General features: G+C 37.4%; 2 protein-coding genes and 1 long non-coding RNA gene across 4 annotated transcripts; all 3 read left to right on the forward strand.

The window, feature by feature from the left end:
* Positions 1-994: 994 nt before the first annotated feature.
* On the forward strand, positions 995-8685 carry LOC144422216 (uncharacterized). The gene is made up of 4 exons (XM_078112185.1): positions 995-2551; positions 3968-5998; positions 6281-8098; positions 8611-8685. The coding sequence occupies exons 1-4, from the start codon at positions 995-997 to the stop codon at positions 8683-8685; spliced, it is 5481 nt and encodes a 1826-aa protein (XP_077968311.1).
* Positions 8686-11307: 2622 nt separating this feature from the next.
* On the forward strand, positions 11308-14297 carry LOC144421823 (uncharacterized). 2 transcript variants are annotated; one of them, XM_078111377.1, is made up of 8 exons: positions 11308-11460; positions 11533-11925; positions 12010-12025; positions 12165-12515; positions 12714-12748; positions 12973-13164; positions 13657-13699; positions 13998-14297. In XM_078111377.1, exons 1-6 carry the CDS (start codon positions 11391-11393, stop codon positions 13161-13163), a joined length of 1056 nt encoding a protein of 351 aa, XP_077967503.1. In that variant the 5' UTR covers positions 11308-11390; the 3' UTR covers position 13164; positions 13657-13699; positions 13998-14297. The 2 variants fall into 2 exon arrangements, with proteins under 2 accessions (XP_077967503.1, XP_077967502.1); XM_078111376.1 differs by having other exon boundaries at positions 12165-12748.
* A 3444-nt stretch (positions 14298-17741) lies between these two features.
* LOC120325385 (uncharacterized) lies at positions 17742-24232 on the forward strand. The gene is made up of 5 exons (XR_013477411.1): positions 17742-17831; positions 17907-18000; positions 19716-19809; positions 22037-22079; positions 22818-24232. It is a non-coding gene; the product is annotated as an uncharacterized LOC120325385 (long non-coding RNA).
* The last annotated feature ends 551 nt before the right edge of the window (positions 24233-24783 follow it).

Genomic DNA, 24783 nt, shown 5'->3' on the forward strand with positions numbered 1-24783 from the left:
ATGCGTATCCTTGACATATCGTATCCGGAACATGTCCATTAATCATTGTTATGAATTTCAACCCAATAGCATGTATCAATATTGAGAAATCTCAAATAAACTGAAGACGCGTTTTGCTCACTGGAGCGTGAAAGCGTAGTCAGTCATGCATAAAATTTGCAATTTATGATGGGGGACTTATTATCTGCATGTGATGTAAATTTCAAGTCTCTAAGTAGTGTCGTTCTCGAGAAGAAGATGAAAATGTAAAATCCTATATTGCTCACTGGAGCGTATCGCCGAGGTCACTCATGCGTATCCTTGACATATCGTATCCGGAACATGTCCATTAATCATTGTTATGAATTTCAACCCAATAGCATGTATCAATTTTGAGAAATCGCAAAAAAACTGAAAACGCGTTTTGCTCACTGGAGCGTGAAAGCGTGGTCAGTCATGCATAAAATTTGCATTTTTTTGCTAGCTGAGAACTTCTGCACATTTGAGGTGAATTACAAGTTTGTAGGACCAATTTGAAAAAAAAATAATAAAAATAAATAAATAAATAAATAATAATAATAATAATAATAATAAAACACAGGAATACAATAGGTTCCCTGCTGACAAGCAGCGGGAAGCCTAATAAATAAATAATAATAAATAAATAATAATAATAATAAATAAATAATAATAATAATAAAACACAGGAATACAATAGGTTCCCTGCTGACAAGCAGCGGGAAGCCTAATTATAAAACACAGGAATACAATAGGTTCCCTGCTGACAAGCAGCGGGAAGCCTAATTAAGCTAACGACGCAGTAAGCGAGAGAAGCAAACACGCGAGGAAAAAACGCATCGCGATAAGCGCTCTCTTTGATAAGACGATCGACGAAAGGATAATAATTCATTCCTTTGCAGAAATCGTTGTTGACAGCACTTTCTGGAATTGGTTGCTAACTAATACGGTATAACTATTATTGTGCGTAGAAATGCCACGAAAAAGATACTGGAAAATGGCGCTTAAACGCCTTGCTCTTAAGGTGGTTACTGGTGAATTCAGCCAGTCTGATGCTAGATTTAACTTCTCCAGCCGTGGACGACAATGCATTGCAAACTGCCTGATTGCGCTTATCAAGCACGCCAATACTCGTGCAACTTTATGGCGTTCAAATGATTTGGATGAAATTCTCGTAGAAGGCGACAAACTATATCGTGGGGTCCAAGACTTTTTGGGTTATATTGACAACTATCTCATGGTCACAGAGTTGCCCTCAACTTATGAGTTGAACGACGTACTGTACGAAATAAAGTACCAGAGCCCATTAACTGGTGCCGTTGGTTCGTCAGAAGCACCGTCCGAACATATGGTTGGCATAATGTCGCTTGCAGATGCTCTTGCAGAGACGTTTAGTAGCAGCGTATGTGCTCTCTTTACGCTGAACAGCAACACATTGGGAATAATCAAGGACGAATCGACGTACTTTGTTTTTGATCCTCATTCTCGTAATAGAGATGGTATGGTGTGCTATAATGGCACGTCAATTACGCTTGAATTTGGGTGTTTAGATGACATTCATTGTCACCTTCAAATACTACACCGAAATATCTCGCCCTCGGAGGATTTTGCTTGTCAGTTTGAAATGGTCGCCGTCGAAATCACCCAGGTTGTTGCTGGAAATGACACAGATGTGGTACAAGAAGTTAAAAGTACTCAACACGAGATGCTTTTTTCTAGACTAAACTATGCCACAAGATTTGACATTTGTAAAAAACTGGGATTGAAAATCGAATTGTTAATAGATGAAAATCCAATCAACGAACGACTGAACAAACCTGCAAAAGTTGTTTCAGTCAAGGCAGACGGAAATTGCTTTTTCAATGCGTTATCTCATGAGCTGTCCGGAACTGAACACAATAACGCACAACTTAGGCAAGCAATTGCGCAAAATATCGAAGAAAATCCATGCGTCTTTTCAAATATTTTGCGCGATGAATACGCGGAAGATGGGGTTGAGAATTATATCAAACAGTCCAAGATGTTTGATGACGGCACGTGGGCAACAGAAGTGGAAATATTTTCTGCTTGTGACTTACTGGCATTAGACATATACACGTATTTTGAAAACACGTGGCTGAAGTATTCCAGAGCGTTACTGAATCGCAATTACGTTACGCATTCAAGGGGATCGATATATTTAAATAACAAAGGTGGAAATCATTATGAAATTGTTACGGACGTCAAGAGTTGGCAGAATGGCGATGATGAGGGGGATCCGGCCATGGTTACTCAGCACGAAGTTACGAGAAATACCGAATGGTATGAGGTGGGACACATAGAAAAGCAAACAACATCAAGTATGAGTGAAGCCGATATGCGCTATGAATTATGTGAAGAATATCGAGAGAATGTGAAAAAAAGTAGCAGGCGAAGGTATAAAACCGATCAAAACTACAACGAAAAATCAAATTTGAGAAGCTCAGCAAAATATAAATATAATGAAAGCCACAGAGAAGCATTAAAGACAAGAAGCGTAAAGAAATACGAAACTGACGTACAACACAGAGAAAAGGTAATAGCTAGCAATATTCAGAAGTACCATCTCGATGACAAATACAGGAAGCAAGTAAAAACCAGAAGTGCTGAGCAGTACAAACTTGACGAAAAACACAGGGAACAAATGAAAGCCAGAAGTGTCAAGAAATACAAACATGACGAAAAACACAGGGAGAGAATGAAAACTAGAAGCGTGAAGCAGTACAAACTTGACGAAAAACACAGGGAGCAAATGAAAGCCAGAAGTGTCAAGAAATACAAACATGACGAAAAACACAGGGAGAGAATGAAAACTAGAAGCGTGAAGCAGTACAAACTTGACGAAAAACACAGGGAGCAAATGAAAGCCAGAAGTGTCAAGAAATACAAACATGATGAAAAACACAGGGAGAGAATGAAAACTAGAAGCGTGAAGCAGTACAAACCTGACGAAAAACACAGGGAGCAAATGAAAGCCAGAAGTGTCAAGAAATACAAACATGACGAAAAAAACAGGGAAAGAATGAAAACTAGAAACGTGAAGCAGTACAAACTTGACGAAAAACACAGGAAGCAAGTAAAAACCAGAAGTGCTGAGCAGTACAAACTTGACGAAAAACACAGGAAGCAAGTAAAAACCAGAAGTGCTGAGCAATACAAACTTGACGAAAAACACAGGAAGCAAATGAAAGCCAGAAGTGTCAAGAAATACAAACATGACGAAAAACACAGGGAGAGAATGAAAACTAGAAGCGTGAAGCAGTACAAACATGACGAAAAACACAGGGAGCAAATGAAAGCCAGAAGTGTCAAGAAATACAAACATGACGAAAAACACAGGGAGAGAATGAAAACTAGAAGCGTGAAGCAGTACAAACTTGACGAAAAACACAGGAAGCAAGTAAAAACCAGAAGTGCTGAGCAGTACAAACTTGACGGAAAACACAGGAAGCAAGTAAAAACCAGAAGTGCTGAGCAATACAAACTTGACGAAAAACACAGGGAGCAAATGAAAGCCAGAAGTGTCAAGAAGTACAAACATGACGAAAAACACAGGGAGCAAATGAAAGCCAGAAGTGTCAAGAAGTACAAACATGACGAAAAACACAGAGAGAGAATGAAAACTAGAAGCGTGAAGAAATACGATCTTGACGAACTACACAGGCAGGAAGTTAAAACCAGGAGTGCCAATATGTACAGATTTGATGCAAAACATAACCAACGTGTCAGAAACGTAGCTCAAAAGAAATACTGGTGCAGTAAACGCGATATGTCAGCTAAAAATTCTATTGAAAAATTCAGAAAGTCGATAAAATGTGGACCAGATTGCGTATGCTGCATATGCATTCGATCGTTTTTCCGTAAAAGCGTTATCGTATACAAAAGAAAAAAGTATAAATGCGGGAACATCAGTACAAAATATAAGCACAAATGTAACACTTTTTGCACGAAGCCCTGTGGATTTGTTAACGCAAGAAATATTTGGATATGTCATACTTGTAGCAGCAAACTCAAGAGTGGTAAAGTTCCTGTCAAAGCGTGGGACAACAACATGCTTGTAGAGGAAGTTCCGCCCGAGTTAGCGAGACTAAACTCAATTGAGCGCCATCTAATCTCGCTACATATTCCTTTCATGAAAATAAGTCAGTTGCCCAAAACTCGCCAATACGGAATTCATGGTCCAGTGATATGTGTACCTTCCAATGTCCAAAAAACGGTTACCGTCCTACCACGGGTGAGAGTGGATGACCAAATGTTGACAATTAAACTAAAAAGAAAACTTTCATACAAGGGTTACTATGATTACCAAGTTGCAGATAAAGGTAACCTAAGGGACGCCATCATGTGGTTAAAAGAGAATAATGATTTTTACACTGATGTAACGTTTAACGAAATCTGGAATCCTGACATAAACCTACGTGAAGAGGAGGAAGATGAAGAACTGTTGGAGGCACCTTCCGAAGATGTTATTATATCAGATGCCACTCTTGACACTTGCTTGCAACCTGTAGATATTGCTCAAGAAGTTTTAGACCAAATTTCCGAAGACGTTCTGTGCATTGCTCCCGCTGAAGGGAACCGCCCAATTTCAATATTGATGGATGACAAAAATGAAGCCAAAGCTTTTCCAACACTCTTTCCCTCAGGCCGTGGGACCTTTGGCGCATTTCGGGACGAACAAATTACTTTATCGAGATATATTAATTGTCGTTTGATGAGTGCTGATGATCGATTTTCGAAAAACGTAGATTACATATTCTTCTCACAGTATAGGAGTGAACTCAATCAAATTTTATCAAACATTTCAATTGCATTGCGCAAAGGAACTGATTCTTCAATTCGAAAAATGACTATTAAGGATATAACAGATGGAAAATATATTCGGTCACTATTAACATCAGATGGGGCATACAAATTTTTAAGACCTGTCAGAGGGACACCAGCATTCTGGCAGGCCGCGCAGAAAGACCTATTGGCAATGGTCCGCCAGCTTGGATTGCCGACTTGGTTTTGCTCTTTTTCGTCCGCGGAAATGAGATGGCCGGAAGTTTTTGACTGTTTGCTTCGTCAAAGGGGTGATAAGCGTTTGTCATCAGAAATCGATTGGTTGGAAAAATGTCAAATTCTACGCGAAAACTGTGTGATGACTGCCAGACTTTTTCAAAATCGGTTTCAGAGTTTCTTGAGAAATATTATACTTTCTTCATGTAAACCTCTTGGAGAAGTGGAAGATTATTTCTTTAGGGTAGAGTTCCAACAACGCGGATCCCCTCACATTCACTGCCTCTTGTGGGTGAAAGATTCCCCGAAATACGGGGTCAACAGCAACGCGGAGGTTGAAGCATATATAGATAGGCACGTAACTTGTCAGATTCCACAAGAGCATGAAGACAAAGAACTCTTTGACATAGTTAATAGTGTACAACAGCATAGTAAATCCCACACCAAATCGTGCCGGAAGAAAGGCACTGTGTGTAGATATGGTTTTCCCAGGCCACCTTCTTCCAGGACGTTTATAGCTCAGTGTGACCAAGGTATTGCTGCAGATGATTTGGCCATTGTCAAGGCCAAGGATATATTAAAAAAAATAATGTCACACATCTTCAATGAAAAATGGCAATGTGCTGAGGATGCAAATTTAGCGAAACTGCTTAAAGAGTTGAACATAACTCAGGACGATATCGAAATGTCGTGCAGGATGATCACAAAGAAGGTTTCGGTGATATTACAAAGAGAATGTAGTAGCATATGGACTAATCCACATAACCCTACATTGCTGCGGGCCTGGAACGCTAATTTGGATGTGCAATTTGTAACGGATGCATATGCATGTGTAGTTTATATTCTATCCTATATTTCTAAGGGAGAGAGAGAAATGAGCTTTCTAATGGAAGGATGCGTTAACGAATGCTTGAACCAAGGCCATCATTCTGCAAGGGACGTTATGAAAAAGATTGGGATGTTGTATTTGAGAAACAGGGAAGTGAGTGCACAGTAGTCGGCATTCAGAGCTTGCAATATGCCTTTAAAAGGATGTTCACGAAACGTAGTGTTTTTACCAACTGGGGGTAATTCTGTAAAAATAAGCTTGCCATTGTCAGTGCTAAAAAATAAGTTGAAAGCAAGTGGCGGCGAGCTCAACCCGTCTGATATGTGGATGACAAGTATGATAGAAAAATATAGGGCAAGGCCAAGACAACAGGAAATAGACGAAGTATGCTATGGTGAGTTTTTTTCAAGATATCGCGTATTGTCACAAACACAGGCGAAAGGAAATAAAAAAGCTCTGGAACTGGAAAAAGAATTAGGTCATGTACAAAAGAGAGAAACAACTCAACCCGCAATAGTTCGATACCCCCGTTTTCGTAAAGAAAAAAATAGTGAAAAATATTATCGAAGTATATTGGAACTTTTTTTCCCACACCGAACCGACGAAGATCTGAAGCCGCTTTATTACAAAAATTATACAGAATTTTACAAATTTGGCAAGTGCTCGGTTCATGGTCGAAGCATGAATGTAAAAGAGCTCGTGACAGAAAATATGCGGAAGTTTGAAAATATACGCGAAGAACTTTCGGAAGCCGGAAATATGTTAGCTGATGAACAGCTTTCACAAGATGAGTGGGCTGATCTAATAACAGAGCTCCAACAGCGTACTCGTGACGAGGGTAGAGACAGCAACGTAATACACACTGTTGAAGACGAGCAGGAATGTGATGATATACCTGATCTCCATCAGACGACAAGCGAGATCACATTCGTAAAAAATGTTTTTATTAGTAAAGAGGAAGCCTTGCCAATCCTAAGATTTCTCAACGAAATGCAAACTGAGGTTTTTTACGCGATTCGACAATGGTGTGTAAAAAAAGCAAATGGAAAAAATCCAGATCCATTTCATCTTTTTATATCTGGCGGAGCTGGAACCGGGAAATCACATTTAGTGAAAGCAATTTATTACGAGACATCCAAGGTGCTCGCCAACAGAGCAGAAGACATTTCTCAAATCCGAGTATTACTGACCGCTTCCACTGGCGTTGCAGCATACAATATCAAAGCCACAACAATACACAGTACATTTAGCATCCCAGTACAAGCGACAATTCCATACAGACCACTTGCAGAAGAAAAACTCAACACCTTGAAATGCAGGTATGAAAATTTGGAATTATTGATCATTGATGAGATATCAATGGTCGATTACAAATTATTATCATATATTCACGGAAGATTACGCCAAATAAAAAGCGCAAGCGATGAGTTTCCATTTGGCAAAGTAAGCATAATTGCAGTAGGGGATTTCTATCAACTTCCTCCGGTTAAAGCATCCCCGTTGTTCAAGCCAAATCCGTTGGGCGATCTATGGAATGGTTATTTTAAGCTAGTAGAGCTTAACGAAATTATGAGGCAAAAGGGCGATAAAAAATTTGCAGAAATGCTTAATCGTATACGCACAAAGAAAAAAGGCGAGATAATGAACGCATGTGATATTTCGATGCTCTCTCAGCGTGAAACTGGTGAAACAAAATCAGATATCATCCACATTTACCCAACAAACGCTCAAGTGAATGAATTCAACTTGAAACGTCTTCTTTCTCTTGATAAGGAAATAGTAGAAATAGCTGCTGATGTTTTAACTCCCACGTCAGAAAATCGCTCATCCAGTTGTCGGACATATATACCAATGGGTCAATTGCAAAAGACTTTGAAATTTTCTGTTGAGGCTAGGGTAATGTTGCTACGCAAAATTGATGCAACCGATGGACTTGTTAACGGTGTAATTGGTACCATTGTGAGCATTCACCGCGCAGAAGGTACAATTGAAGTAGATGTCATCCATGTCCGATTTGACGACCATCGTGTTGGCGCCGCATTGAGAATAAGATCAAAATGCAGATATGAGGACGGCGTTCCTATCACAAAAGTCGAAGATTCATTTTCAGGCCGCGGCAGTTACAAACAGTTTCCCCTTAAACTGTCGTGGGGATGCACTATTCATAAAATGCAAGGTGTTACAGTGGACGCAGCTCTCGTTGACTTCAAAAAAGCCTTTAGAGCTGGTCAAATGTATGTCGCGCTCAGTAGGGTGAGATGTGTTCAGAATCTCATCATAGAAAATTTCAGGGAAAGCGCTATATATTGCGACGAAGGAATTGAAAGTGCCATGTCAAAAATGTCTCGATTTTTACCTGAAAAATGCAAAATATTTGATAATATCGATATTATATTAAAAATATGTTTGATAAATATTCAAGGATTACGTGCACATTGGGAAGACTTGATGAGTGATTCCCGGTTTACAGAATGCAACGTTATTTGCTTGACTGAAACGCACGGAATCTGCTCACTTCAATCTTCTGTTTTTAATATCGTAATTCGAAACAGAAGTGAATGCTATGATAAAAACGATGATTTTTTCGGACAATTTAAAACAAAAAAGCAAGGGGGAGTTGGATTTTTGCTTCGAAGCGAATTGAAAGTGAGGGTGATGGACATTGAAGTTCTAAACCTGGAATTTTTATGCCTTCTGCTCGTCGAAAAAGATACCGTATTAGTGAGTATTTACAGGCCGCCATCTTATCCTTTGTCAAAATTTAGCAATGCGTTAAAGATTTTGTTAAAAGAACTTGCAAATCTGGATATGGACTGTCTCATAATGGGCGATTTCAATGAAGATCTGTTGGCTGACAATAAATGTATCGAGCAGATGTTCAGCATTGCTGGCTTTACTCAGGTTGTTCACTCTTACACCACAGACGGGTGTACTCTTTTGGATCACGTGTACATAAAAATAAAAACATGTAAAGTAACTGTAGAATCATTGCCGACGTATTATAGCTACCATAATGGTATTCGAATAGCTTTGAGTTTCGTCCCAGTCCCCGTTTCACCCTAAATACATTCAAAATACGCAAGTTGTGATTAATCTATTTTTGTGAAGAGAAACGTACAAAATACACACGTAGTGAATAGTTGATATTCTTTGGAAGAAATCGTGGTCTCATGCATAAAATTTGCATTTTGTTGTTAGTTGTGGACCTCTACACATTTGAGGTGAATTTCAAGTTTGTAGGACCAATTTGGAAAAAAAAAATATTAATAAATAACGTAAAATATGAAAAAATCACTCATGCATGACTTAGTCATGTGACCGGGAGTGCTACCCCAAAAGGCTAACATAAGTTGTGGTGTATCAACCGACCTCAAATACCAAGTTTGAGTTCTTAATATTCAATAGTAATTGGGAAATGCGAAAAAAACTGAAAATTATGCTATGTGCACTGGAGCGTGAAGCCGTGATCAGTCATGCATTAAGTCTGCAATTTATGATGGGGGACTTATTATCGGCATGTGATGTAAATTTCAAGTCTCTAAGTAAGGTCGTTCTCGAGAAGAAGATGAAAATGTAAAATCCTATATTGCTCACTGGAGCGTATCGCCGCGGTCACTCATGCGTATCCTTGACATATCGTATCCGGAACATGTCCATTAATCATTGTTATGAATTTCAACCCAATAGCATGTATCAATTTTGAGAAATCGCAAAAAAACTGAAAACGCGTTCTGCTCACTGGAGCGTGAAAGCGTGGTCAGTCATGCATAAAATTTGCAATTTATGATGGAGGACTTAATATCTGCATGTGATGTAAATTTCAAGTCTCTAAGTAGTGTCGTTCTCGAGAAGAAGATGAAAATGTAAAATCCTATATTGCTCACTGGAGCGTATCGCCGAGATCACTCATGCGTATCCTTGACATATTGTATCCGGAACATGTCCATTAATCATTGTTATGAATTTCAACCCAATAGCATGTATCAATTTTGAGAAATCGCAAAAAAACTGAAGACGCGTTTTGCTCACTGGAGCGTGAAAGCGTGGTCAGTCATGCATAAAATTTGCATTTTATTGCTAGCTGAGAACTTCTGCACATTTGAGGTGAATTTCAAGTTTGTAGGACCAATTTGAAAAAAAAATAATAAAAATAAATAATAATAATAATAATAATAATAAATAAATAATAATAATAATAAATAAATAATAATAATAATAAAACACAGGAATACAATAGGTTCCCTGCTGACAAGCAGCGGGAAGCCTAATAATAAAACACAGGAATACAATAGGTTCCCTGATGACAAGCAGCGGGAAGCCTAACAAGGAAAGCATCGCAGACTTATGTTTTTAGTGAGAAATAAAGTTGTTATTATAATGACATTACATAGGTAATTTAAAAAAAGTTTATAAAATTATATATTGGTAAAACTTCTTAACTTTTTGAATAGTAAAAAAAATAAACGAAATATTGGTTCCTATGAAGCTGTGATCCATAGGAAATATTACGGAGTGTTACGAATTGGAAACGCTGTAAACGTGGGGAAAATAAACGCTTTTGGTCGATTATGAGACAACACCTATGCATCGTGCAATCGCCTCGTGTTATCTTAATTATTATTATTTTTTAAATCAATCAAGCTGCTTTTTATCAAATTGCTTCGAATGAATTCGAATTGATATTGATTCGCTTCGATTCAAAATTCTTAAACTTACATCCCTATCCATATGATTAGAGCGCCGCGCCGACTTTCCTATCAAACTGGATAAACATGAAAACACTTTTATTAAAACCTCGTAACTTACAGCGCATGCCACATTAAACCAATTTGTCTATACTCTATCTATAGTAATACAGAATCCTCGATAGCATCATCGGTCAAGGCCGATATCTGATTACTTTGTTTGAAAATTTTATTTATTTTTGTAATCGTTCGATTTTGATCATTCAAAATCTAGGGGTTATTCAGTTTATCTGAATGTCACGATTTCGTTTGATTGACAGAATTCGCTGACTATATATTATGCACTTGCACAGTTTGTTCAGCAACAGTCCACTGGCAAAGTTACATATACATATTGTGATCAAGTGTTAGAATAGGGGCATTTGAACCGTGAAATCAGTATTTTAGAACAGCAACTGAAAGAGAAGAGTAAACAATACAAGCAAAAATATCAAATTCGCGAGATCGCCACGCGTCAATGTGAAGTGCGCTATGTAAGACAGACGGCGCTGATTGACTTTCACTCGATTTTAAAATCATATTTGAAGTAAGTTGGCACACGAATTTGTTTACTCAGTGAGATGCGTTAGATCGAGTACTTGAACTTGATCACCTTTCCTGTTCACATTAAACACTCATTACACCTGAAATTGCATGTGATGATACACTTAAAAATATTTACATCTCTTGACAGTCAATACGTGGTTTTACGAAATTCTATATAACAAGTTTGCGTGAGCTTGAGATCCCATACAGCTTTCATTGACGATATAAAACCATTTTCTCTCCAGCAGGATCGAAACTAAAATTATAACGTCAACATGCGTTGTTTGATCCTTCTTGCTATTTTGAGTACGGCTACCGCCTTGCCACTAAATTTTGGAACTTTTTGTAAGTTTGTTTTATAATTATTGTATTATAGATTATTGTTTAACGCCACAATACTTATTTCTTTCCATATAGTGGGATGTGGCGACACAGGTACCTCGGTATCCGCATCAGCCGTCGCAAAAACTTCGTTTGGTCCATGCGCTGAATTGCAGAAGCCTAACATTGTCATCGACGATCCGTGTGTTGAAGTGAAGAAACCGTCCGTAGAGGTAAAATCTCCATGCACCTTTACACGACCTTGTTTCAGACGAAGCTTTATGCGCCGACGTGTTTCCTTGCCGTGCTTTACTAGAACAATCACACGCACACCGTGCGTAAGAAGAACCGCAACACCACCGTGCATTAGAAGAACCATAACATCACCTTGTGTGAGAAGAACCATAACACCGTGCGTGAGAAGAACCATATCGCCTTGCAGGACGATCATTCCACAACCGTGTAGAACTATTACAAGAACGCCATGTGGTTAGTAAACGTTTTCAATATATATTTTAGTATTTATACTCATTCCTAATTTACTAAACAAATCTATTTTTATTACATTTTCAGTGAGGCGCTCCTTCAGGTAAGCCAATAAAGTAATAATAAACAAATTTTTGTTTCATTCTAGCTATGTTTAAATTTTTGATTTATTTCAATACTAATTACAGAATGAATGTTAAGAACAGGCGAAGTAAATTTTTTTTTTTAATATTTATACTCAGTTATCCCTGCATCCAAAGAAGACCATGTGTCACGAGAAGAGTCATTAACCCATGCGTCACCATCAAGCAACCGTGCGTACCAAAGATAGTTGAAGATCCATGCATCACCACTTTCGAGCAACCATGTGAACCAAAAATAGTTGAAGATCCATGCATCACCACCTTCAAGCAACCATGCGAACCAAAGATAGTTGAAGATCCATGCATCACCACCTTCGAGCAACCATGCGTACCAAAGACAGTTGAAGATCCATGCATCACCACCATCAAGCAACCGTGCGTACCAAAGATAGTTGAAGATCCATGCATCACCACCTTCGATCAACCATGCGAACCAAAGATAGTTGAAGATCCATGCATCACCACCTTCGAGCAACCATGCGTACCAAAGATAGTTGAAGATCCATGCATCACCACCTTCGAGCAACCATGCGAACAAAAGATAGTTCAAGATCCATGCATCACCGTCGAGCAACCATGCGAACCAAAGATAGTTCAAGATCCATGCATCACCGTCGAGCAACCATGCATACCAACAAAAATTGAAGCGCCATGCTTACCAGTTAGAACCATCGATCCGTGCGGTAATGTATATTTTTATTTGATTGAAAGATAAGGTTTAATTTGTTATGGATACATGGGTTCACGTTGATTTAAGATGTTTTCCATAATATGGTGTAACTTTGCACAGTTCATGTCTACATTATTTTAACTTGGGTGAGAATTATCACATTCTATCTTCGATTATTTATATCCTTTTATTTGTGATAAAATAAAACAATTTCACAATAATATTTATGTCCAATAGTTGGTGTCCGTGCGACCGCTTGTGCAAGTGCTTCGGCTTCAACATCAAGCACTTTTGGAACTGGCTGCAACGGAGGAGTCAAAGCTTCTGCAGGCGCTTCTGCTTCAACATTAAGCACTTTTGGAACTGGCTGCATCGGAGGAGCAAGAGCTTCTGCAGGCGCTCATGCTTTCCATCATACTCTATTTTAAGGTAAAATAAAAAAATTTAGAAGTGTGAATATCAAATTGCCAGACAACAACCACACCAAGCGATTTACAGTTACCTGTTATACTAACACTAGAAAAAAATGGTGTGATCCAATAAAATAAAAAATACAATGAAAGCAACAAAACTTCATTTCTGGATTCCGATAATGTTTATCAATAATTTACCGAGGCAAACTAACATATCTACACTTAAACTCCACAACTTGGGTTGCAAACAGCATGCCAGTTACCACTATGCTTTACTGGCCTCAATGTATATATTTTTATAACACTCATAAAACTACAAAGTTCAGAAGAAATATTTATGTAATATAGTCATACCATTACGTTATATTCCGGGTCCAAATCTTACAGATTCCGTTTGTGGTGAAATAAAATCAATAAAAAATATCGAAAACAGATTAGTTTTTATTTTTCCCTGATTTTTTTTCAAATTTGAGATATAATTCATTCATAACTGTTTATTGCCTTTCAGGGTTCAATGAAACGCTTTGTCAACCTTGGGATAGATAGATGGTGTAAGTAACTAAATCTCATTAAAGTTTGTTTTTAATACAGGGATGCGAGACCTGAGTGAAATTGGGCTTTTATATATCACTCCATGAGTAGGAAAAACCAATGAGACGACTATGCCCTTTTCACTGGTAATATATGAATAAAGAAATTGTTGGTCAGATAAAAGTTCTTGAAACGTAGAAATGATGGTGGTCATGACTTCGGCCAATATACAACATTCTATTGGTTTCAAGAAAGTCGCCATTGATGCAATCATTAACTAAAAATCATTTGTTAATTTTTGATTTTGTCTCTTTCCAGGTGGTTTTAAAATAGATTCTCTTGAATCCCAGGGAGACAGCTGGAGTCTCACGCTCCTTTAATGTTGGAGAAAAGTAGTCAAAAAGGAGAGCGACTTTATTGTTCCTTTTTTCTTTGAATGTTCTCTTCCCTTTGTGTTCATGCTTGCACGCTATTTTGTCTGATTAATTCTCCTGTGTCTTCGTTTGTCTATCTGTATTAGAACCTAAATATTTGAAAATTAACTATTTAATATATTCAGGTTTTTTCGTGTCTTTTTGTGTTTTGTATTGTCTTGAATATATATCAAAATCGCCTCCAGTTGTGTTGCCAATTTATTGTACATGTTTTCATCAATGAGCTATTGGCCTGTAGCGGGTGGACAGTCTAATTTGCAAATTTCAGTCATCGCTTTTACGTTACAAAACGATCTTCTTTAGTGCTATAGAAAGAAAAAGTGAGGGGTATAATAGGAACTACAAAGCATGTTATCGTTATATAATATGACCTGGTGTAATGTCGAATTTAGTTTTCTGCTATAATCGCTCCTTTCTGACATTAGCCCATTTTTATAGCTTTATGCAACAATAGTAGCCAATTATAACATAAAAATGTTCAAACCACAATGCAATTAGAGACCATAAGCGAAATATATTTTTCATTTATATAGCAAAACACTCAAGTTCGACCCTTTTTTGTCCTTACAACATACTATTCACAGGTTGTTACGTTGTGCACCTATTCTAGCAATATTTAGAAGAATTAAGATATCAATTTTGTTTCGATGACCTTACGAAGACCAGTACCACGAAATCGTTCTTAAATTTCAAAAACTCGAAACATAAGAGCCATACCTCGACCACTGACTGGCGCAACAACAACAATAGTAAATTAATAATACTATGCAATCCAGGTCCATTTCGTTTAGAATAATGTCATGATAAATCATTCCTCAATTTCGCAAAAGTAAAGCTGCCTAATTTCTAGCGTGTTATGTAATTTCTATAAAACATATTCCGGAGTCGATATATATAGCTAATTATTATTTCTCATTGGACACGTTTAGTGGACATAACGATCGTTTTGTTGTTATTGGACACGTAGTGGACATAACGATCGTTTCAATATTATGTTGTTGTTGTTGTTGTTCTTGTTCTTGTTCTTTGACACGTTTTTAAAAAGTCGCTTTTCTCTTCGAATACTGGACCAATTGCTTTGAAATTTTCAGTGGTTAAAGATTAATTTTTTCGCTAGAAGGCTATTACTTTTGTTTATTCTTAAATTTTATATGAATCCTATGAGATATGATATTTCATACAAAATTTCGCGGTATTTATTTTTACTCATGGGAACACTGTTTTACACTTATTTCAAGCGGTTTCGCGATCGATTGTCTTCTCAGTACTACAGCTACTGTAGGTCGGTACTGGTAAGTTGCCATACCGGTACTGTAACGCAGTGAAATTGACTTATTCCTTCCGCGGTATTACTAATGCTGCAATGCAAGTTTTATAGCCTATCGTATGCGGAACGGAATATCAGACCTACAGGTTCGGTACCGGTACTGGTAGCTCAGTACGTAAGTACGATACTGGTACTGGTGCCGGTACCGGTGTCTTACCACAATGAAATTACCGTAACTTATTCTTTCACGGTCCTACCAGTGCAGTAATGCAAGCGTTGTAGCACTTGTAGCCTACTATATTTGTTTATTTTGATGAGAGTCTACTGGAAACAACATAAAATTTGAAAGGGAAGAATTGTTCTGTGATCAATTATCTGTCCTAAAGTGTGAACAACATAAAATTTGCAAGGGAACAACTGTTCTGTGATCAATTACCGTATATGGCCTACAGTGTACAGGTAAGATGCTGGCTGACTGCTAACCGGTACTGGTAGCTCAGTACGTAAGTACGATACTGGTGCCGGTACCGGTGTTTTACCACAATGAAATTACCGTAACTTATTCTTTCACGGTCCTACCAGTGCAGTAATGCAAGCGTTGTAGCACTTGTAGCCTACTATATTTGTTTATTTTGATGAGAGTCTACTGAAAACAACATAAAATTTGAAAGGGAAGAATTGTTCTGTGATCAATTATCTGTCCGAAAGTGTAAACAACATAAAATTTGCAATGGAACAACTGTTCTGTGATCAATTACCGTATATGGCCTACAGTGTACAGGTAAGATGCTGCCTGACTGCTAACTCAGTACCGCTTGACACGTTTTTAAAAAGTCGCTTTTCTCTTCGAATACTGGACCAATTGCTTTGAAATTTTTAGTGGTTAAAGATAAAAATTTTCTCCAGAAGGCAATTACTTTTTTTTTCGCTATGACGTCATCAAAATTATGTGACTCTACGTGTCCATATATTTGAGCATAGCTCTCTTGTGTTGTTCTTGTTGTTATGTTGTTCTTTGACACTTTTTGGACACCTAGTGGAAAATCTAAAAAATCGCTTTTCTCTTTGATTACTGGACCAATTGCTTCGAAATTTTTAGTGGTTAAAGATGAAATTTTCCTCCAGAAGGCTATTACTTCAGTTTATTTCAAATATTTCTGTTAGCTCTGTGAGATTCTTTTTGGTTTTCTATGACGTCACTGAACGTTCTGCGGACATCGGACGCCTTTTTGTGTCCGACTGTACTGCTTCGCTTGGTGGGAATATATTTGTAGACTGTGATCTGACGGTACGGTGAACCGTACTGTACTGCGAACACAGACGTGTCCATATAATCGGGCGTAGCTCTCTTGTTTTACATCATATGATAACATGGTGGATTACGAATAAACTACACGCTTAAAACTGGGTATGTTGGTTGCCTAAAAGAAAATCATATTATTTTTATCTTTTAATTTACCGTCCAACTTTACTAGGAATTATTCACTTTTTTGAAGCTTTATACTCTGTATTGTCTTATTTATGGTCTTATGGTAACTTCATAGTATGGGGTTCATTTTTATTGATGTTACCTGCCTGTTCTATTTAGTGAGAAACTAAATTGAGACAAATTCTGATTTATATCGGATTTAACAACAAAAGTTTGCTCGAATTAAGGTCGCTGGTCTTCAACTAAGAGCAGTGCGATCAATGCTATAGAAAAGTTGAAGAAATTCTGACACGCAAAGATCCACGTATAGATTTACTCGTGTGGAACAGATGTCAGCGGACGCACGGAGGACATATATTATTTCCAAGAAAAAAACTTTACCACAGAAAAACCATTAGTAAGCGAAATTTCGTTGTGACAGTTTTTATTGTCATGCCTGCAGTAAATTAATTCAGTTGGAGCCAAGTCATATCTGGCAAAGACCATTGGTCGTAGTTTTTGGATTTTTAGTAAACTATTCACAATATGATAGCATTCCTCGCGTTATGACTTGGAAATCTTTTTGTATTTTGGTTTTGAGTCGCGTAGTTCAAACTGAGCAAATTGTCACCTGACAAGCCTATATTTCTTATTTATATATCCGTAATGAATATGGAAAGGGAGATTTTACACGCTTATCAGCGTTTGCACACAAAAAGCAATGTGTTTTGAGCAATAACATCCACTACCTAAATCGTTTTTAGATGGCTTTGTTTACAAATTAAAATGGCAAGATTGGGAATGAGGTTGAATTTACATCATATTGTCAACCTTAGAGACGGAGGTAAGCGTAGGCTGATTGCCAATTATTAGTTAATTAATTGAGGAATATCGGTATTTGATTGGTCGATCGCGTCGACGCTTTTAGGCGGGAAAGTAAGGAAGCGTCGTGACGTATTCGTACAGTCACAGAACTACGAGAGGCCAGGGGGGTTGTTTTGTTCTACCAGCTACGTATCTGTCTCGCCGTGTAATATAAACAGGTAAGCGAGTATAATGTAATAGTATATTGAAACGAGTTAAAATTGTACTACTTCTATAAACTTTCGCCATTTCAGTGACCTAATCTTCAAACACTTTATAAATGTATGAAGCAATCTGTTGTTAAAGTGTTCATCAAACGCGCTTCGTGTATGGAATTTCAAGTATAATGTAAGTATGACTGCCTAATTTTCTATCATTTTCTGTGTAATTTACGCTCAAATCACGAATAGTTCAGCTTAGTTAATATAAATAAACTATCTGAAAACTTCCCCAATCACTTATTGACAGAAGTCTTTCTGTTGTATCGTAAGTTATTTTTTTTTAGCTTGTAGCTTCTGTGCGATAGCTAAGGTTGAAATAGTCGTTGCCGAATCAATGTTGAGCTGTTATTGTGCTCGGGACCGCGTATTTCAAGGTTCGTATTAATTTATTTTACGAACTTTCCGATTTTAGACATGTCCTATTCATCTTTGCCCGTTATGGAAATTTGATATAGACATCAAAAGATTTATTTTGAGATTAATGCAAAACTATCAAAGACCCTTCCCTCTCTTGTCCGAAAGAATTTCTAAGCTACGGGTCGCAACAGTTACAAATTACTGTCGAAAATTGGTAATTGGCTTAACATCCCGTTAAATTTAATATTTTATTGAACACGAAGTGGCAATATAGATCGTTTTGATATTGTAATGTTGTTTTTATTAGTTGTCTTGTTATGGTTGTGAGAAAATAGTTTTTTTCCTCAACTACCATACTGAACAAATTGCTCCAAAATATGCAGTGTTTGGAGATTGGTTGAAGGGAATATGTTGGTGTTAGAATTTTTTTTGATTTCGTTGTTGTTTTAAATGGCCTTTCTTTCTGATTACTAGACAAAATGCTTTGATAGTTTTAGTTGTTGCTAAAATGCTATTACTTTTATATTTATTTCAAAAATTTCTGTGTGCTCTGTGGGAATTGCTTCTCACTAGGTAATGGCGTCATCAAAATTATAAATCGCGCATCTTGTGGTGGTTCCGCGTTTGTTTTCGTTGCGATGTCGTGCTCACAAGAAGTCGAGGAGACCACAATTTCGCACCGGTACTGTGAAAGATTAGATACCCGTAGGCCTACTATTTTGTTTTGGCTTTCGTGTCCATGTATTTGAGCATTGCTTCTTTGTTTTATAAATTGTCGTCCTGGTATAAAATTCTGTACTTCAAGTAGGTCGAAATGAGTATATAAAAGTATGAAAATCGATTTTCAATTGGAACGTAATATATATGTGCGGAATTTCGACTAACAAAAACCCTAACAAAAATTTTTCTAATCGTCAATACTATGGTAACACTTTAAAAAAGGTGTAAGCAGCCGGGTATAAACTTATTTTGGAATGATATGTATTGGTACTACGGTTGCATTTAATTGAAGGTTGACAATTAATAAATTTTAGTATGTACTCTGTGTTCTCCGATTCGAATTCATGATCTTAATCTGTGTTTTGTTCATCATTTTGCTACAGACTTTCATTTCCATTTCAATATTATTTCGATAATAAAGAAAATATCCGAGGCAATGCCAATAAATAACATGACACGAACGAAGGTAAAACATAACAGTTGTATCACCCCTCTCAGCATAATGCTGGTTATCACATGAAACAGGTTTGTTTCCAATGGAGACAAGCAATATATCTGATTTTATAAATTGCTCATCCGCCATTCCAATTTTACATAATAAAATTGAGGATAAGAATATATAATATATATCTTATATAATATATAAGATTTTTTTCTGTAGGTCTGAATAATATATATATATAGCTGTGTGTTATAACTCCCCAATTAATCGTAATTGGAAACAATACAATTAATCGTAATTGTATTAATTAATTTAATTTTTAGAAATTGGAAGACTATGCAGTGTCGTGCCACAAGGAAAAATATCATGGGAAGATATGTAGGGTTGAATTGATGGGAGCATGCGCTCGACTAACAGGTATGAAGATGAAACCCGTATTTTATCCGCAATTTTGCAATGAATGCTATTATTCATTGTTTGTTGGACACAAAGCGGACATATGAATCGTTTTGTTATTATGTTGTTGTCCTTGTTATTATTTTTTCTTATATTTGTTATGAAAAATCGCTTTTCTGATTAACTACTGGACCGATTGCCGGAAACTGAAAAACCAATGAAAATTTTCAGTGGTTTAAGATTGTATTTTTTGCTGAAAGGTTACTACTACTTTTATACATTTCAAAAATTCCTTTGGGCTAAATGGAATTCGTTTTTTGTGTGCGATGACGTCATCAAAAAATTTCCCGCCTTGTGACTGTTTCGCTTCCGAGTTAGTTGTGAAGATTGCCGTACCGATAGTCTATTGTGACAGATTCGCGTACCTGTACTACTTCGATCCGGCTTTCGTATCCATATATTTGAGAATCATTCTCTTGTTTTTGTCTTAGTCTTGTCTTGTCGGCCCATTAGTTGCAGCATGAAAATATCAACAACAACAGCAATAACCCCAACAACAACGATAAGAAATTGACAATACAATCCAGATCCATTTAGTGATAAAAGTTCATCCATTTCGTTAGTTAAGTTGAGTTGTGTCACTTCTATAACACAATTCCAGCATTAATGTATTCAACAGATTCGTTTTATATGAAACGATAACACATCGTGTATAAACACTTTTTTATTCTCTATACCATGGTTCCCAACCGCCGGTCTGAGAAGCTTTTTTGCCGGTCCGCGAGAAATTTCGTTGTTTTGTTGTTTTTATGCAGTCTCAATCGCTTTACCGTAGACAAAGTTGCGTTGGCTCATTACGCAATTCTCTTCCTCCGTCATATTGCGATGTCTTTCGAGACATGTTGGCGCCGTCTTACGCGACATCTTGGCGCCGATCAATTACACTTTTCGCTTTTTCGGCTCCGATTCATCGCGAATGCGCTCCATCAAATCTCGCAAAATTGAAAAGCAAAAAAATCGGCTTGCTGCGGCTGTTCTGCGTGCTTTTCCTGATTAATATGACCATCCATATAAAACGTAATGCATATCTCCTTGTTTAAACCAGAAAACTGTCAAGAACAGTATAATGTTCCAGTAAGACCCCACAGGTGGTCAAGACGCGCAAAAAAGCATAGGCCGCAGAGATCTTTTCCAGACACCGTAGATTTTGAGCCTGTTGCCAAGTTATCGACGACTTTGTCATTGTAATGTAAATTCATTTCGTTTGAGGCGTCGATCAACTGCAGAGGGATTAATATGATAAACCCAATGAAAAAGAAAAGGCTTGATTAAAATAGCAATTCTACTTTAAAGTCCAGATTAAAAAAGTATTACTTATCACAATTTTCCATGATAACGAATCCCCATCGCCAAGTAATCGAGCAATCAAACTGTTGTCCGTCTTTTCAGCCAGTTACTGCGTTATGCGAAAAAACATTTTCACTAGAATTATCACTAGATTCAATTAAAACGAAGCAAAGAAATCGACTGCACGCGGCTGCAGAGCTACGTGTTGCAAAAACTTCTTTGAGGCCTCGTTTGCAATCTTATATTGGAAACGAAACAGCAGCAAAATTTTCACACGAGTTAATTGTGCATGTCTTTAATGAGAGATATTTTATGCGTGCATTTCATTGCATCCTATTACGAAAATAGATGTTATTCTTTTCTTTTCCGGCCATTTCAATTTTTTGCCGGTCCGCGAGTAGGCTACATTTAATCTAATTTTACCGGTCCGCCAGGGTAGAAAGGTTGGGAACCGCTGCTCTATACCCTTGGCCTGGTTTCAGTCCATTTAGCTCTGATCAATTACGGAGTATATCAATAATATGGAGCCTGTTTTATTGATGCTTACCCACGTGCTCAGTAACAAAATATTGGATCCATGGACAGATACTTAAGACCTAGGTGGAAACACTTTAATTCTGGCAGACGTCAGACATTTTTTCATTGTTTAGGAAAACATCAATTAACGTCCAGCCTTATTTTATGGTCCAAATGTAAAACACCTGAGCTTGCCATCTCAACTCAGTGTGACCCCGCTAGATTTAATATTAATCACCGAAACTCCGGTTGCGTGATAAAATTTTATGTTTGATAAAACATAATAAACGCTCAATTTAATAATGCTCGCACCGTGAGTTTGGAATGGAAATTTATACGGCATTTTTCGTACGCTTTTCTATAATTTATGTATATTTTACTACAGGATTTTGAGGAACGTCTTCGCCATGAAATAGAAGAGAAACAAAGTAAGTACAAATATGTTTTCTAATCGTTTCTTGCCCCATTCAAACGCACTAAGAAGTATCGTGAAAAATTTGATAAAATGGAGATTTTGTATTTCAATATTGATCGGATCGGATTCCAAATTATTGTATACGATTTGAATGGAGATTTGGCTTATTTTTATTTATTAATCAGGCCATCTTTCCAATTGGCAATTTTAGCATCCCTATAAAGCAGAAATTGTCAACTTCTTTTAGGGAAATCATAACTTTTCGATTTAATCTGTAGCTGCAAACATTTGTATTTGTTTCCACTCCCAAATTTATTCTCGATAATTATTACATCATATATATTTGTATTAACATACATACCGTATCTATAATGTCGTTTCAAGTATGTATTAAGATAAATATTTTCGAACAAAATCACGAATTCAATACTGTCTTCTGGCTTTCAAATTTAAATAGACGTTTTTAATTCATTGCCGCCATTTTCATCTGGTCGATTTTTTTCCTGCTAAAATGTGTTTCCACACTGGCCATCCATGATCCTCTCGTCATCCTTTTTCATTTTGTTCCCAATGATTCGTGTGATTTTCCAATGTAACAAGAATATGTACTGCCGCACAGAGATTTGCCTCCAACTCTTAGTGAAATAATTTAAGCAAAACCGACATAGACCAAGGGTTACCTCAAATAAAACATTGATATTTTTGGTTGGGATTACACAACAAGACTCTAAATTTTGTGCTCTATAATTAGGTGCCCGGAGACAACAGAATTACTGCGACAAGAAGACGATGCCTCAGAAGAATTTATTTTTGATTCACATATTGTTTACTGCTTTCGTATTGGTTTAATTTTTTTGTGTTGTCACGCGTTCGCGGCTCGCTTATTTTGGCTAAATGCAAAGAGCCGCGGATGCTGTAGCGCGTAGTTCTGAATCCTTACAATTGTGTCTTGTGTCGAAATTTGAAAACGACTCCAGCCTTAGAGAATTTCAACTTCCGCATTCAGCTTCCATCTCCCGAAGACCGAATTTGGAGGTGCTTATGCTTTTGCAGCGGTGCGAATTCACGGATAGGTTTGTGAAACCTTGCGAAGATTCCATATGTGCTGCAAATCAAATATGAACCATAATATGATGGCGACAGTAAAGGACTTTATTTCCAAACACAGACCAACAAAAAAACACGTACGATTTTAACACCATAGCCTGACCGGAACAGAATTACACGACAAAAAAGGGTCCCGTTGTAACCTGAAAAAGCAAAAATATAGTCTGTCTGACGACCCATGGGAAAGTAGAGACAGAAGCCTCAACCTCGCAAATTCTAGCACATTACAAAGTATATTTATATCACGAAAGCAATCAAGTATATATACAAACAACTTCAATTCCAACCACAAAATTCTTGTTTCCGCGAAACGAATGAAATTGAGGTGCAGACTGGGGCTTTTCACAGAATTTTTCTGTAAATATTCTCTGGCAATCTCTAACTATTAGTAAATCCCGTCGCTTCAGAAATGGCACGACAATGCTTGTTCCTAGCGGCAAAACTCAATAATTTATAGCAAGAGGGACAAAAATTGGGCAACAAGTACCGAACCAACCACCTATCTCTCAAACAGTCTTATATCCACATGACATCAACACTCAGCAACTCGAGCAACGAACGGGACAGTTACACTTCGAACAAACTAGTCTGTCACAACTATAGGATCGGGGGCCCCATTCGCCAAACTTCGTAAAAAGCCTCGTTAACGAGCGCGTAACCTTGTCTCACAAAAACGCAGTTACGAAATCTCGTTAAGTTCGATTCACAAAACATCTCGTAAAAACTTTACGCACGGTCACGCAAGTTCTCTCGAAATCTAACGCACGGTCGTCGAACAAAAACCACTGTATATCTATCTCTCAATGGTATCAGTCACTGCCGCTAGCCACCCTGAGCGGACAAGCTCATTTTGCGACGATCTTTAGGGTTTCCCTGTTTACAGACTGTGTTTTAAAATTTGGGTCATATAGCAGTATATGGATATATGAAATAAATGCTGGAGTACATATTGTGAACTACTTCTGTGACCGACAATAAAATAGATGAATGAATGAAATCCCATATTTGATGGTAGTACGCTGTTAGTTGGCATATATATATAGGTGGGTCCACAGCTACTAGACCAGCGTTTCCGCATCTTCGAAGTGTTCCGTGGAAAAGGAATAAAAAAAACCGTCTTAAATAGTCGCCATGGAGATCTATGGCAGGGCTTCCCAAACTAGGGGCCGCTAAACGAATATTAAGGGCCGCAAAGAGAACACCAACTTTACAAAACATCAAAATCGCATATTTCGAACAGTTTACCATTATTAACGAGGACAAGGGCCGCGAAAATTTTTAATATATATATATATATATGTATTAAAAGGTTCGCGAGCTCAAAAGTTTGGGAAGCCCTGATCCATGGAACGTGAAGTTGTCACCCAACTGACCGTTCAATATCGCGTCACCATCGGCTTAAATCGTACTAACTGGAGAGGGACAGTGGCATTTTCGATAACTGTCGGCCTAGCTTTTTGACTGTTTAGTTCATTATAAAGTTTACAGCAATCATTTTGATTTTGCTATAGGCAAATGAGTAGACCTAAAGAATAAAGGCAAAGGGTCAACTCTTCCTCCTCCATCTCTGCCTGGTTTTTCTTTGAAATGCTGAAAAAATTACTCATTTT

Source organism: Styela clava, chromosome 1 (assembly GCF_964204865.1).
Source record: "Styela clava chromosome 1, kaStyClav1.hap1.2, whole genome shotgun sequence".
In the NCBI taxonomy this organism is placed as follows: Eukaryota; Metazoa; Chordata; class Ascidiacea; order Stolidobranchia; family Styelidae; genus Styela; species Styela clava.